This window comes from Dromiciops gliroides, chromosome 3 (assembly GCF_019393635.1).
Source record: "Dromiciops gliroides isolate mDroGli1 chromosome 3, mDroGli1.pri, whole genome shotgun sequence".
Lineage (NCBI taxonomy): Eukaryota > Metazoa > Chordata > Mammalia > Microbiotheria > Microbiotheriidae > Dromiciops > Dromiciops gliroides.
In genome coordinates this window covers 17,555,893-17,571,617 of record NC_057863.1, presented here as the reverse complement: position 1 = coordinate 17,571,617, position 15,725 = coordinate 17,555,893, and the positions used below count along the sequence as shown (strand labels likewise).

At 44.9% G+C, this 15,725-nt stretch overlaps 1 protein-coding gene across 1 annotated transcript in view; it reads right to left on the bottom strand.

Moving 5' to 3' along the window:
* LEKR1 (leucine, glutamate and lysine rich 1) overlaps positions 1-15,257 on the bottom strand; it is a 162,138-nt gene extending 146,881 nt beyond the window's left edge. The window contains exons 1-2 of the mRNA XM_043996228.1: positions 15,193-15,257; positions 6,131-6,219 (exon numbers count right to left, since the gene is read on the bottom strand). Coding sequence (XP_043852163.1) covers positions 6,131-6,178 — 48 coding nt within the window. The 5' untranslated portion in view covers positions 6,179-6,219; positions 15,193-15,257. The remainder of the gene's footprint in view (positions 1-6,130; positions 6,220-15,192) is intronic.
* Between the last annotated feature and the right edge of the window lie 468 nt (positions 15,258-15,725).

Genomic DNA, 15,725 nt, shown 5'->3' with positions numbered 1-15,725 from the left:
GCCTGGGAGAACAGGCTTTCCTCTGGGACCACCTTGCATGACAATATTAAGAGACTGAATCACCTCTTTGGTTTAAGTATATTCCTTTTATTTGTAGGAAGGAAAAGAGGAGTAGGGATGGGATCTGTGGAACTTCTTCTGCCCATACAAATCAGAAAGTTCTCTGGAGTCTGGGATTTGTTTTGTTTTGTTTTACTATTTCAATAACTGCTATGATAGGTTAACATTGTAATCTCATTTATTTTAAAACATTATTCTAGGAAGGGTAGTCTATAGGCTTCACCAGACTGCCAAATGGGTCCGTACAATAATTATATAACCACAGATTTCCTATTAATTTCATTACATCAGGGGTTCTTATGCTGGGTCCTGTGAATTTGATTCCTGAAATATTTTGGTAATCGTATTTCTTTTTAAAATAAGCTTTTTATTGATTTTTATTGTTTTTCTACATCATCTCTCTCTCCTCCTTTCCAACAAGAAGTCATCCTATATAACAAATAAAATTTTTCAAGACAAAAAAAGGAAGGGGGGAGGGGAAAAAAACTGATCAATACATCAAAAAAGTCTGAAAATATGAGTAACATGCAATGTTCATGGACCTCCCTCCTCTGCAAGGAGGTGGGCTGATCACCTTTTTGTGCTCCTTCAGGGAGTCCTGCTTGATCTTTGTAACTCTGTTACATTCCCTTTGGATTTTGAAGGGAGGCATTGTTTCCACTTACATTGTTTTAGCCACTATGTATGTGGTTTTCTTGGCTCTGCATCAGTTCAAAGAGCTCATTGCATGTTTCCCTATATTCAGCACATTCATCATTTCTTCCAGCACAGTCACATTCCATTATATTCATGTACTATATAACTCCTTTAACCATTCCCCATTCGAAGAACATGTACTTTATTTCTACTTCTTTGCTATCACAAAAAGTTTTGCTATAAATATTTTGGTGTATATGGTGACTTTCTTCTAATTGATGGCTTTCTTAGAATCACTGGTCAAAGGGTATGGGTAGGAGTCAGCTAGGTGGCACCGTGGATAGAGTACCGGCCCTGGATTCAGGAGGACCTGAGTTCAAATCTGACCTCAGACTCTTGACATTTACTAGCTGTGTGACCCTGGGCAAGTCACTTGACCCTCATTGCCCCACGAAAAAGAATAGAAAAGAAAAACACAGAAAACCACAAAACAACAAAGGGCATGGGTATATTAATCACTTCATCTGCATAATTCTGAATTGCTTGTCCAAATGGTGGCACTGATTCACGGTCCCACCCACAAAATGCTAGAGTGCCCATCCCCCTACAACTTTTCCAACATTCATTATCCCTATCTTTTGTCATCCTCCCTAATTTGTAGGATATAAGGTGAAGCCTTGGACTTGTTTTGATTTTCATTTCTCTTGTTTTTTAGTGATGCCGAGCAGATATTTGTGTTTCAATAGAAGTGGTTTCCTTTGAAATTTTATGTATTTTAATTTTGTGCATTTAAAAACATTTCACTGAAAAACATTCCATATGCTTCACCACTCTAAAAAAGAGGACCCATGACACCCACAAAAAGGTCAAGAAGCCCTAATCTAGAGAGAGAATAAGGCCCTGGGCAAAGCTTGGGGTACCCCCAAGCAAGGGTGGGTGATATGAATGAATATTCATCGTTTCCAAGCACACCAAGAAATTAGGATTTACCAGTTTAAATAGACAAACAGCTTAGGTTCAAGTCATTATTTGTACAACGAATTAATGGATGCAGATGACCCTATGTATGAGTCTTTGGGAGCCTCCTCAGGAATTTGTGTAACTACAAGCTCTCTAGGGAAGTGCTGCTTCTCTTGGAAGTCAGCAAAAAAACCTCAGAAATCCCTTGGTGGACTCAACAATGGCCACTCCAGCTCCTCTTCGGTAACAGGACCCAGTTCTTTCCAAGTGAAAAAGGAGAAAGGAAAAGTCAAATAAACAGCTACTTAAAGACAATTCCCATAAATGTGGGTGGTTGGATATAAACCTATTTTTCAAAGATCACAGAGCAAATGTCATAATGAAGTGACATTTCTATATAAATGATGAGATAGTCCCCTTCTGCAATTAGAACACAGTGAGCTTTAAAAGTACTGACCTAGAGACATTAATGTACAAATTTTACAGATATTAAGTAATTTCTCTCTTGATCAAAGTAGATATATTTCAACCACTTGCTTTTTGTATTAACAGAAGTAATCGCCACCTACAGGGCATGGAGATGCCTTCTATAGTCCACATGCCTCTTTCCCTTTCCATGCCAAGCCCCTCGGCCCCCAGAAAAGGTAGTCCTCCTGCCTCCCAAGGGATAAAGCCTTCTCCAGGGAAAGGAGAGGATGCCACCATCCACAGTAAAAAGAGAAATAGGCCAGGGAGTCAGGGCTTGGGCTGTAACCCTGCCTCCTCTGCCACTCACCACCTGTAAGTGTGGACAAATTCCTTGACCTCTCTGGTCCATCTGTAGAGGGGAGTGGTAGGACTAAGTGGCACAGAAGGTCCCTTCCAATGCTGTAACTGTCCAGTTTTGTCCTTCCCTCTTAGGTAACAAAGCCATTCACACCCTGGGAGGAGAACCTCACCCTCAGCCAGGCCTGGGCCCTGGACTCAAGAAGTCTATAAGATTATACAAATTATGAAAGAAACCTAACACATGACTTAATCTTCTAAATACTACAGAAAGTCTGCTAGAGCAGGGTAAGAAGGACTTACATTCAAATCCTCCTCTAACACTTACTAGCCATGTCACTAAGGATCAATCACTTAACTTTTCTAAGCTTTTATCTGTAAAATGGGCCTGCTGTTGAGGTGATGTCATGACTAGCAGTGAATTGGATTTAAGTGAGGGAGGGCTGTGCAAAGTCACCAACCTCACTCTCCTCTCCAGAGCCAGTGGAAAGATATACCAATACATCAGAACAACTGGAGATGGCCCCAGATGTTTTAAGGCAATGAGGGTTAAGTGACTTGCCCAGGGTCACACAGCTAGTAAGTGTCAGAGTTGAGGTTTTGAACTCAGGTCCTCCCAACTTCAGGGCTAGTGCTCTATGAACTTGCACCACTTAGCTGCCCCATAAGATGAGACTAAAATAACAATGTCTGTCTCATGCAAGTTTTTGTTAAATAAGGCTTCAATTTCTTAATCAATGGAAGATGATTTGAGAATATTGAAAGTAAAATATTTCCATCATTGTTATCCAGGACAACATCCTCATTTAACAGATGAAGATAAGACCCAGAGAAGGGTCAAGTGCGAGGGCCCTTTGAGATCCAGTAGCCCAAACTCCTATTTTAATGGATAAGGAAAGTGGGAGGAACTGGCCCAGGTCATGAAGCAAGTTCCTATAGACACGCGGAGCGGCCTCCTTCTCTGTCCAGGCCTGTCATCACCAGCCCTGTACTGAAGACATGGAAACTTCTCCCAACCCTCTCCCAAAGCTTGTCGATGCTCTCCAAAATCATGTTTGCTGAGGACCAAGATACCACATATTCCCAGGGATGCCAAGGTTACATACCCATCAACATTAAGCAGAGATTTAAAAGTCAATATCTGGAAAATAGCATTCATTCTAATAAACTATCACTTGAAAGTATAATTTAGCAATGAATAAGAAAAAATTTAAAAGAAAACTAGTTCAAAGACAAAAAATAACATTTATGGAAAGCAAAGTAATCCATTGTGAAGAAGGTGAATACAGACTGTGCAAGAGCAGTTTTTAAAAAGGATAAGTCTGCTTTTCCTTTTTTTTTTTGTCTGTTAGAATCTGTTTCAAATGCTTTGTTAAAAACAAAACAGAAGAACCAAACATCACACCTTTCTCTCCGAGACACTCAAGCCAGCATTCTGACCATCATCTTTATTTTCTTTTGCCTCTTTTTTTTAATTCAACACAAAATCTGACCCTCACTACAGTGGCCCAGAACAACCTGGAAAATTAAGTTTATTTCTTCTGGCAGTCACAATCTGTGCTCGGAAATATAAAACTGTTATTCTGAATAAATTTCAAAGTTCCAAAGGACTAAAATTACTTTACTGAAAGAGGACAAAATGAGCTGTTACAGGGAGGGAAGGGGATTGTTATCCCAAAAGAACAGGCTGCTCTCCAGCTCTCGCACCACCTCTTCTGTTTGGCAAAACAAACAACTGGAGACACTTTATTTTACTTTGTGTGCCGGGCTAATAAAGAACTCCTGGGGCAAAAATCCTATGACAAACATTCATTTTGTCACCAATTTTAAAATGAAAAGGCCTGTTTCAATTTTGCTAAATGAGCAGCACATGTTTTTCAAAGTGTTTTTTTTAAACTTACATTTAAATATATACGTTGATTTAAAAAAAAAACTACAGAAAAATACCTTTATTGGTTTTTGCTAATACGAATAATATCCTTGTGGTTGTTTTTGTTTCTCAAGAGTTACTCCTTTGCTGAGAGAAAAGATGTTTTCGTTTTAGTTGTTGATATACTAAAACCCAACCAGAATGTTATCAGATCACAATAAAACCACTCTACTTCTGTAACTCTGAGGGGAATTCTGACCCCTGGGGCTGTGGCTGTGGGTGTTGCTATTGGGGGCTCTCCAGGAAGGCAGAGACAGGTGGCAGACCCAATGACCCTGGAGAGAGCACAGAACTGGACAACTCTATTGGGATGGAGAGGAAAACATCCAAGTCCAGCCAAGGAAGCTGGCATGAAAGGCCTCCTGCTTAGAAGACAAAGGCCTTCACTTATATAAGAAACATCCTGTCGGTGGACTCTAAGAGAAGGGCCCAGGAGGATGAGCCTGGAGACCAGCCCCACGCCTGCCTTCTCTCTGTAAGGCCTGAGGAAAGCAGGCCTGCTGGAGGCAGATTTCACCACCAACTTTTACTTCCAAAGAGGACTTGAGTTCCTGAGGGCGGCTTATTACAATCCAAGCTTTCATTCTGCCGTTCCTGCCTCTTCCATGGTTTCCCTTTGCTCACAGGAGAGCCAGGTATTCAAAGTTGTACCCACTGGATTCTGCAGCCTCGTGTCCTTCCCCACGTGACCCCATCTCCCTACCCCTTCCAACCTTCAGTATGCTCCCTCCTCCCCTGTCCCCCCAAATCCCACCCGAATACCCTTCAACTCTCTTAACCCTTTCAGGAAACAATCCACACAGTTCTTGGCTTCTTCTGAATTCCCACACATTTATTACCAAGTAGCACTTGGGCACACACTTCCTTACATCATTCATTTTTGTCTGTTTTTCTCCACACCCAGACTGCAAACATTTTGATGCAGGACCCTCGTCGTACATCTTTGTATCCCAACTGTCCCTAGAGCAGTCCCCTGGACACACAGCGTGCCCTGCTTTCAAATGGAAGAGAAGCTTCTCTGTAGAGCCTTCCACTGCCCCATTCTCCCAGCCTGTCCGGTTCCTTCCTGCTGACTTACTCCTCCATGCAGGAAAGAGGGCCGGATCCCCTTTCTAGCCTGAACTGAAGCCCAAGCAGCCTAGCCCCTGGTTCTACATTTGGCTCCTGTCCTCCACTTGAACAAAAGAGGGAAATCAAATTAAGTGCATCGGTTTAAATGTCCCGTTCTGCTATCTGATCAGGAGATGAGACCGGAGCCCTGGACTTGTTGGCCTTCTCACTCCGACAAGGTTGCTGAGGGCGTGACACCTTGGGAAGCAGAAGCAGGATGTCGGCAGAGAATGGGACCACAAAGAGATAAGGAATTGAGCACAAAATGGGTGGTCTAAAATCCATGACAGCATGTGAAGAGCTAATTGTAGTTTTTAACTAAACTAGGATGGTCTGTCCCATTACATCCTGAAAGGGCTGAGAATAACCTTTTGGCCTACAGCTTGAATCCAAGGACTTGGGGCTTCCTGGGAGGTCGGAGTCAATCCAGGAATGTAAAAGGAGCGACCAGATCGATTCCCGTAGTAGGCAGGCCTCTCTAAACAACCTCACCAAAGTATGGCTGGCAGATTATTTATAGGAAATATAACTGAGTGCCCCATCCATGTGCCTCAATATAAACCCTTCCCTGACTCAGAAGGCTCCCCTGCACAATCTGGACAGAAGACAGGCTTCTATCTAATTTCTAAAACTTTCCTCATGTCGAAATGGAGTAACAACATTTCATACCTTCTGGATTTCTTCAGGCAAGGCGTGTACGGGGATGTGCCGGTCCATACTTTCCCAACACACACTTAGAAAAGTCTGAAGGGAAATACCTAAAAAGGGTGAGAATCATAGAGAGTCAGAATTCAAGTTAAAGAACTGAGGTCAAAGGTAAGCTGCAAATAGAAATGTGTGGGAATTTCTGAGGATGTATTTCTAGATAATCACTCTTTCAAAAGAGGTTTCATTGACCTTGAGGCAGGAGATGCTGTTGTAGTTTTCTCACAATAACTAGTTATGCTTAAATTATAGGAAAAATCATGTTACTGGCTGCTCTGCCAAGTAAACAATGTTCTCTCATTAGTTCCACTCCTTGAAAACTATGGCTAATCCCTTCCTCAGGGATCCAACAGCCTAAAAGTACTTTCTTTAGTAATTTCTAACCACTACTGGTTTAGGAATAGAGAGCAGAGATCAGTATCTTAAACTTTATATACACACACATATATACTTGTTTCATTTTGAAAGTCTTGATTTCTGAAAAGATTACCAGTAAAACTAGTAAAATGATTAGTGTTTTAACTCAGTAGATGATACAGATGAGAATTTATTTTGGTGGAGTTTTTGAATGAAAAAGTAAAAGTCAAAATATTTATATTTCAGTTTCTTACATTAAAATATGTGCCCAAAAAATCCAGAGTAGGCAAAAGGCTTTTTAATCAATGCATCAAAGACTATGCCAATATTTTACTGACAGTAGAAATAGGGTAATTTCTTAATTCAAATATTTTCCCTTAAAGGATTGTGATTTGATCATTATTCACTAGTAGAGGTTTAAGTTCTCTCTTAATCTTTCAAAAGGCCAGAATGTTCTCAAGACTGGGGATGGTTGTTGTTGTTGTGTTTTTTTTTAGTATTTCCCTCCTCCTACCACTGGCCAAGGGAACAGAATGCCTTGCCCACATGCTCCATGGATCAATTACTATTCAAATACTGTTCTTGCCTTAAAGCAGCACTTTGGGTCCTTTTTTATTATTATTATTATTATTCAGCTGTTTGCTGCCACTGAGGGGAGGATTCATTATTTCATTTGTTAATACAAACACCCTTCCTAACTATTCAAGGTCGTTGTGAAAAAAGTCTATTGGCATACACAGACTACAACAGAATCTCTCATCATTCTCTTTTTATATCTCAGAACAAACTGACATTAACATACAACAACAGACCCAAGCCATGGGTAACAATCTATTGTTAGGATATAAAACTGACAAGACAAATAAATACCAATAATATTTTTTCTTACACTTTATTCTCAACCCCATACTATATGAGACTGATACATTATTTAGACTCTTGTTGTTTTTTTTAAACTAGAAATATCAGTAGGAAGACGTTATAACTTTGACCTCAGAAGCTATTCTGTGCTTGGTATATTATTTTATATTTATATCTCAGCTATGATAGATATATATGGTTATAGATATTAGCCAATTACCTTTCAACGATCTCTCATTAACATGGAAATATGATGATAAGGTATGTATTATTATTATTATAATAACTCTATATTATACATCTTACAAATAGCTCTGTGCATATTCGAGCTGTGTGCTCAAGACACCACTACCAATTGAAGAAAATCATTCATTCATTCACTCAATAAATATTATCAAGCAGCTAGGATGTACAAGACACTGTACTAAGAGTTCAAGGGAGACGAAAAGAGGAATAATAAACAACTCCTGTGGTCGAGTAGATTCGCCTCTAAAGGATGGGCTACACAAATGACTGTGATAAAAACCCGAGCCCAAGTTTCCCAAGAGAGGTACAAAGAAAGTATCGTGGAGGTTCTGACCTAAGGAATGCTCCATAAAGAGGAGAGTGTTTGTGCTGGGCCTTGGGGAATGGCCAGGACTTTGACAAGTCCCAAGGCTGAGAAGGCTCCGTAAGGAGAGGGAACAGCAGTAACAAAGGTCCCGGGGAGTGAGGCAGTGGGTCACCATCAAGGAGGAGAGCATTTATGGGAGACGGGGAAGGTAAGGCCAGAGATGGTGGACTGGGGCGAGGACCCCAGACTCAGGGTTTGGATGCCATGTAAGAGGCAACCAGGAATCAACGAAGGATTGTGAAAGCTTCAGCAAGCTTGCTGTGGCCAGGCTGCAAAAGAGGAAGCGTTCTCCAATGGGTAGGAGGCTCCTCTCAGCAGGACTGCAGCAGTCTGACCAAGAAGTAACAAGGGGCCCGGCAGAACACTGTGTACAGTGCCAGGTGCAGGTGCCGTCCTGGGTGCTTTTTAAACTTCTTTTATAGTTGTTTCAAGGGAAGGTTGATCTTAAGGAGGGAAAATTGAGCTTTTCTTCCTCCCTGAAATGACTGTGACTAATGACAGAGGCCATCAATAAAACACTTTTTAAAAAGTAAAGTGGGGGCAGCTAGATGGCACAGTGGATAGAGCACTGGCCCTGGAGTCAGGAGGACCTGAGTTCAAATCTGGCCCCAGACACTTAAGACTTTCTGGCTGTGTGACCCTGGGCAAATCACTTAACCCCAATTGCCTCACAAAAAAAAAAAAAAAGTAACGTGGGCCTGGCCTTATGTAGTATCAGTAGGAATAGAGAAGACAGGAGAGACCTGAAAGCTAACTGTGACATAGAAACAACAGAACTTAGAGACTGGGTTTGACTGGTGAAGAAGAGACAAGCCATGACCAAAGTTTCAAGTCTGAGTACATGCAGCTAGGTGGCACTGCAGCAGATAGAGCCCTGGGCCTGGAATCAGGAAGACCTGAGTTCAAATCTAATCCCAGACACTTACCAGCTGTGTGACCCTGGGCAAGTCACTTCACCCTGTTTGTCTCAGTTTTCTCTTCTGTATAATATTCTGGGGAAGGAAATGGCAAATCATTCCAGTATCTTTGCCAAGAAAACCCCATGGGGGTCATGAAGAGTCGGACACAACTGAACAACAAAGAAGAGTAACTTGCTGTTGGGTGAAAACAGTGAGTTGTGTTGGGAGCATGTTGAGATTGTAATGACACATAAGGGCCGGAAACAGAGATTTGTTAATGATCTGCCAGAAAGTGATAGATGAAAGTGTGGGAATGGATGAGGTAATAGTCACATTCCACATTCCTATAGTGTTTTAACGTGATTCTATGTGTAGGTCCTCTAAGTACTTCAATCCCCACTTAGCAGAAAAGGAGACCGAGGCACAGGATCACACAACTAGCAAAAAGCAAAGCTGGGACTCCAACTTAAGTCTTTGGTCAGCACTTTCCCCCTCAGTCAGACCCCAAGGGAGATTCTGCAGAGAATAAAGACGACAGGCTAAGACAGACTCTGCCTCAGGGAACAGCTACATTTACCGGGCAGGAGGAGAAGAAACATTGATGAAAACAGACGAGGAGCGGTCAGGAGACGTTGGAGGAACGGTCCAAGTGAAGGCAAGAACATTTCAAGATGAACAGTGTCAGATGCACAGAGAGGTCAAGGATGAACAAGCAAGACCGCGTGATCTGTAGATGAGGATGCCGCTAGACATAGTTGCTATAGGGCGGTAAGAAAACAAGAAGGTAAAGCGGCAAGGAAGGCAAAGGGCTTACTTCAGTCCCTCGGAGATCTGTAGTGTGGTAGGCACAGGCACTCCATGACAACTACGAGTAGGTACCCATACAGTCCCTCTACAACTCAGTGCCTCACAGTCAGACTAACTGATGGCACAGTGGATAAACATAGACTCAAGGAGTCAGGAGAACCTGAATTCAAATCCTTTCTAGTTGTGGGCCCCTGGATGAGTCACAACCTCTGTCTGCTTGTTCCCACATCTGTAAAATAGGAATGATAGTAGTACCTACCTCACAGGGATGTTGTGAGGGTCAAATGAGATCTTGTACATAGTGAGCTTTGCAAACCTTAAAATATGACACAAATGGTGGTTGTTGTGTCTCAACTCAACTAGGTTAGTCCTGGGGGAGCAAAGATGTAATTCAGCACAGAGGCCTCGTAGGACGCCTTCTCAAGTTGGTTGTGTGTGTGTGTGTGTGTGTGTGTGTGTGTGTGTGTGTGTACACTTATTTGTATAGGAGAGAGAAGGCTTTCAAGTTGCAGAGCGCTTTGCAAATATCACCTTATCTGATGCTCACAACAGGCCACCATCATCATGCCCATTTTATAGATGAAGAAATGTTAGTTCAGGCCCTACCAGGGCCTCAAGGTTCTGACACAGCCTTCACAAACTTGGGGCTGCCTCCACATGAGGAGGCGTTAGGGGCAAAGTGAATATTGCTTTTTCAATAGGTTTAGCAGAGAAAAGCTTTGGGAAAGCACTTGATTCAGGGCTCAGCTGACTGATAATAAGGGTAGAAAAGATACGCATGTGTTTACAGGAAGAGGGCAAGGGGCTTGTAGGGCTAGTGAGACTGGAGATAGGGGAAGGCAGCCTGGGCTGGGCTGAGGAGGAAGAACAAGGACTCTGCTACCAGGACTGACTCCTCTTCCCACTTCCCACCACCCCCACACACATACACACGAAAGAAATGAGAAGATCTTTAAAGGCAGGAACAAATTATTTTGGATGTTTGTTTGCGTGCTTAGTGCCCCTGGTGACTAGTACAGTGCCTTGCCCATAGTAGTAGATTCTTTTTTTTTTTTTAAGTGAGGCAATTGGGGTTAAGTGACTTGCCCAGGGTCACACAACTAGTAAGTGTTAAGTGTCTGAGGCCAGATTTGAACTCAGGTACTCCTGACTCCAGGGCCAGTGTTCTATCCACTGCGCCACCTAGCTGCCCCAGTAGATTCTTAATAAATGCTTTAAGGTGGCAGGGTAAATTAGGCAAGGAGGAAGGGAAGTGTGTCCTCAGAGACTGAAGAACAGAAAGATGAGAGAGGATTGGAGAGAATTAGTGAGGTGGAGCAAAAGGACAGTGAGAGGACTCTCATCTTCTTGGTGAGGTAGGACAGTGGTCACCATCACTGAGTTAGGTTGGCAGCTTGAAGACAACAGGCTGGGACATTTTCTAGGGGGAAATGGAAAGGACCCCTAAAAAGGATGAATTAAAGGACTGCAGAGCAGTCGAGTCACAACAAAGAATTCCCCAACTTTGTGTTGCTTTCTGCTTTAGATGGTTGAGATATACATATATATATATATATTTTTTTTTCAGGGCAACGAGGGTTAAGTGACTTGCCCAGGGTCACACAGCTAGTACATGTCAAGTGTCTGAGGTCGGATTTGAACTCAGGTCCTCCTGAATCCAGGGCCAGGGCTTCATCCATTGCACCACCTAGCTCCCCCCCCCCCCCCCCGTTTCTGCTTTAACAATACAAGGCAATTATCAAGGGAGCTCAGAGTTCTTCCTACTTGACAGTTGCCAGGCAACTGTCCTGTGACATGTCAAGCATCCCTCACTGCTTGGGGAGCTTCCTCTGAACTCACCACACGTGGATGGAGATACCCAAAGAACTGCCCAGAATCTATGAGTCCATCTCACTTCTAATACCGTTCCTAACCCAGCGGAGTGAGCCTGGGCTATTGACTCATGCCTTTTCCTCGACCCTTCTGTAGGTGAGAGCAATGCCTAATACAAATCCTGCCTGAATATCTTCCTTGGAAGGGCTGAGTGCTTGGCTCAGCGCCAAGGCCTGCCAGAAAATTGGCAAGGCTTTATTTAAAAATGGTGCCTGAGGCAACGGTGTAAACCTCACAGTCTTGGCCCTTTCCTGAAGTGCCATCGACAAGAATGGGGAGAGAGAAGCGGGGGATGGAGAGGCCTATGACTCCAGAGTGACCTTTTGGGGAAGGAAGCCAGCCTGTAGGAGTCAAAAAAAAGGGGAAAGAGCAGATGGGGTAGAGTTTTAGAGGTTGGAGAAAAGAAGGAGATGGAAACAAGGGGAAGCAAAGAAGAAGGGAAGAGGTGGGAGTGCAAAGGGGACAGCAGAGGGAGGGTAATAGAAAGAAGGGAAGGTGAAAGGCAGAGGAGGAGGGGTAGGGAAGAAAAGGGGAAGGATAAGGAAGAGAGGGGAATAGGCATAGATAGGACTGTGTGCTGGCCACTGTGCTCAGTGTTTTCTTATCAGTATTATTACATTTGATCCTCACAACAACCCAGCAAGATATAATTATCCCTATTTTATAGTTGAAGAAACTGAGGCAAATGGTGGTCAAATGACCTACCCAAGGTCACACAGCTAGTAAGTGTCTGAGGCCGTATTTGAACTCAGGTCTTCCTGACTATACAGGCTCCTGGTCCAGTGCTAAGCACTTTGCCATCAGCTGTCTCAAGAAAAAGGAAAGAGAAAGGAGAGGGAAAGGTTAGAGAAGAGGGGATGGGAGATAACAGGAGAGAAGCCCAGAGAATGAAGAGGGGGGTGGGAATGTAGGAAGAGAAAGAAGCTAGAAGGGGGTGGGAAAGGATGAAAGGAGCGGCAGGAAAAGAAATGAAGAGAGGAGAGTCGGAAAGAGAGAGGGAAACAGGAGAGAAGAGAAGGAGAGGAAGATGAACGAGAGGGAAGAAAGACAGGGATAAAGGAGGGAGAGGAGGGAAGGATGAAAACGAAAGGGGAGGAGGAGGAGGGAGGAGGAAAGGGGAGTAAGGAGGGATGGGCAAAGGAGGAGAAGAAGGGTATAAGAAAAGGGAGGGGTACGTCAGGGGAGAAGAGAAGGAAGGAGGGGGAGGAGAGATGCCTAAGGAGACTGGGAAGAGGAATGGGAAGGGGAGGAGGAGGGAAGTTGGAAGGGGGAGAAGGAACAAGCTGGAGGAAGAGATGGACGGGGGAAGGAGGAGGAGGGATGGGGATGGGGAGATGGGAGAGAGAGAGCGGGGAGGAGGAGAGGGGAGGGGTAGGGGAGGAGAGGAGCTCTGGGCAGAAGGGGGAGCGAGCCCCCCACTCCTCGGAGAGCCTCAGCTGACGAAGCCCCTCAGGATCAAGGTCACGGCTGCTCCCGGGGGAGGGGCAGCGGCCCCGGCCCGGGAGAAGCGAAGCCGGCGTCTCACCTCGACCTCGGCTCTGCTGAATCGGAAACGGCTTTCCCGGTCACCCAGGCAACCGCGCTCCCGGGAGACGTCAAGGCGCGGTGACGTCATGGCCCACGCCGCCTACGCGGAAGCGCTGGCTCGGCCCGCCCGCCCCGGCCCACCCCCACTTGCTAGTGTGCGCGCGCGGGTCGCTCGGGCCGGGAACAATGGTCGTCATATGTGCGCATGCGCCGAGCGGGGTCGTGGGAAGGGGAGCTGCGATAGGGAATGAATGAAGAGGGGAAACGGAGGAGGTTGGCAGGGGGTACGGAAGCGTAGCCGGGGGCAAGACTCTGTGAGAGGCACGGCTGTCCGAGCTCCTCCGTCCCCCGCTCGTGGGCCCTTTCCGCTGAGACATGCAGCCCACCTTCCCCCACTTGACAGACAGGGAAACTGAGGCCTAATGAAGCCCCGTGGCCTGCGTCACTTGGTTTGTGTGGGCCGGTCTCCGAGACTGCCCTGCGGGAGGCCACCTCGAGCACTGACCCCCGAGTCTGAGCTCCCTTCAGAATCACGCGCCGCCCAGCCCCCACGCCCCTCTCCAGCCTGCACGGTCACCCAGACCCGCCTCGGGTCCGATCTCCCCCCCCCTCCCCAGTCTCCCGGGGGGAGGGGCGTAGGGAAACTGACGCCTGATCGCGCTTGTCCTGCCTCAAACCCAGCAGGGGCCATAACTCCCCCAGCGACCCCCGGGGTCTCTCGCAGCCCCGCACTGCGGACAGTGCCAACACCCCCCCCCTCCGGGAAGGGCGGCTGGGGGCCGTGGTCGCGTGTACTCGCCCCCAATTTTGTTACTGTTCCGTCCTACCCCACTCTTGGAGACCCCACTTAGGGCAATACTTATATGCATATAATCCTCCCCCATCCCCACCCCCATGTGGTTGTTGCCTCTTGGGAGGGGGAGGAGGAATGCATATAATTCATGTATAAAAATTATATTTACATATATAATATGCCTACATACACATACACACATATAATCCCTACAATGCGGTTTGTTTCCTCTCGGAGAGAGGAAGAAGGAAACATAGATCATACACATAATCCCTGCCCCCAAGTGGTTTGTTTCCTCTTGGAAGGGGGCGGGGGAGGAACACGGAACTAAGAAGAGAGGAGGAACCGCCGCGGGGAACAGAGGGCAGCCAACCTAGAGTCCGGGTACACCTCGCTTATCAGGAGCCCCGAGCACTTTTACAGCTATTCATTCTCACTAAGTCCTTTGGAAGGAAGGGGGGGGGGCGGGGAGGTTTGTTCTGTACGTGCAAGCAAAGGCACAAGCAGTGCCTTACACGTGGTGGAGAGCAAGTATGGGTTGAGCTGAATTCTTAAGAGTAAAGGGAATTCAGACATAAAGGACAATAAAATTAGGCTAGGTCTGTGCAGTGCCTAGTCATAAATGGAAAAAGCTACTCACCACAGAGAAAGGCAAGATTCCTTCAGTGTGTCCTGAAGCCAGTTTGCCCAACAATAGTATTTATTTATGTTTAACAATGCATAAGAAGGTGGCTTAGAGCAAAAGTGGGGAGCCCACACCTGAAAGACTAGATCCCAGCTTTGACTTAATTTGATCCAAGGTCACACAATTTTTGAAGCTGGAAGGCTCTTACCCTGCCCTTACCTCAACCTGGAATTGAGTGCTCCCCTTGGGGTGCTATTATATTGAAATCTCTAAAAACTGGGGACAGTAGTCTGCTACTCTCCCCTTCTCCGGGAAGTTTTAAGCTGTTTGAGGATGACTATAATTTTTTTAGAAAAATGTTTATATCTATTACACCTATTAGGTGCTTAATACGAGTTTACTGAATTTTTGAAAGAGTATTTTCACGGAATAAAACAAAGTGCTCCGAAGACCAAAAGACAAGACTACATGAGACTAAGATTCCAGAGCATAAGGGGCAACTAGGTGACGCAGTGGATAGAGCACCGGCCCTAGAGTCAGAAGGAACTGAGTTCAAATGTGCCCTCAGACACCTAACACTTATTAGCTATATGACCTTAGGCAAGTCACTTAACCCCCATTGCCTCACTTAAAAATAAATAAATAAAATAAAATATTCCAGAGCATACTCACTCCTCTTTCTTTCATGGTCATCTTTTGTTTTCCCAGTTTCTGTGGCTGTCGATCCCTTAGTTCCTTCTCTGCCTTTCCTCTCTCTTCTTTTCCCCTTCTTTTCTGTGTTCACCTTTCTAATCCCCCTTATTTACCTATTTATAATGTGATATTGGTAATAGAATCATCGATTTAGGGTTTGAGATTCTCTTATGCATTTGAAATCATCTGGTCCACCTCCCTCGTTTTAAAGCTGAAGAACTGAAGACCCCAGAGAATAAATGACCTGTCCAAGGTTATGTGATTGGTCAGTATCAGAGATCCAAAGTCTCCCAATATAGCTGTAAAATTAATATTATCCCGTATACTTATTTCTTTCATCATTTCCCCTCTTGCTTCTACTTCCCGGTGTCAAACAAAGCCCAGGCTAACAGAGCTCTCAGAACTTCAGGTCACTTTTTCTCTTGTCTCAGCAGACAGGCTCGTTTATTGCAAATAGCAGGCTTGCGTTCTTTGTCTTGTTCCAGTTTTTAAAACTGCTGTAGTGGCATTTA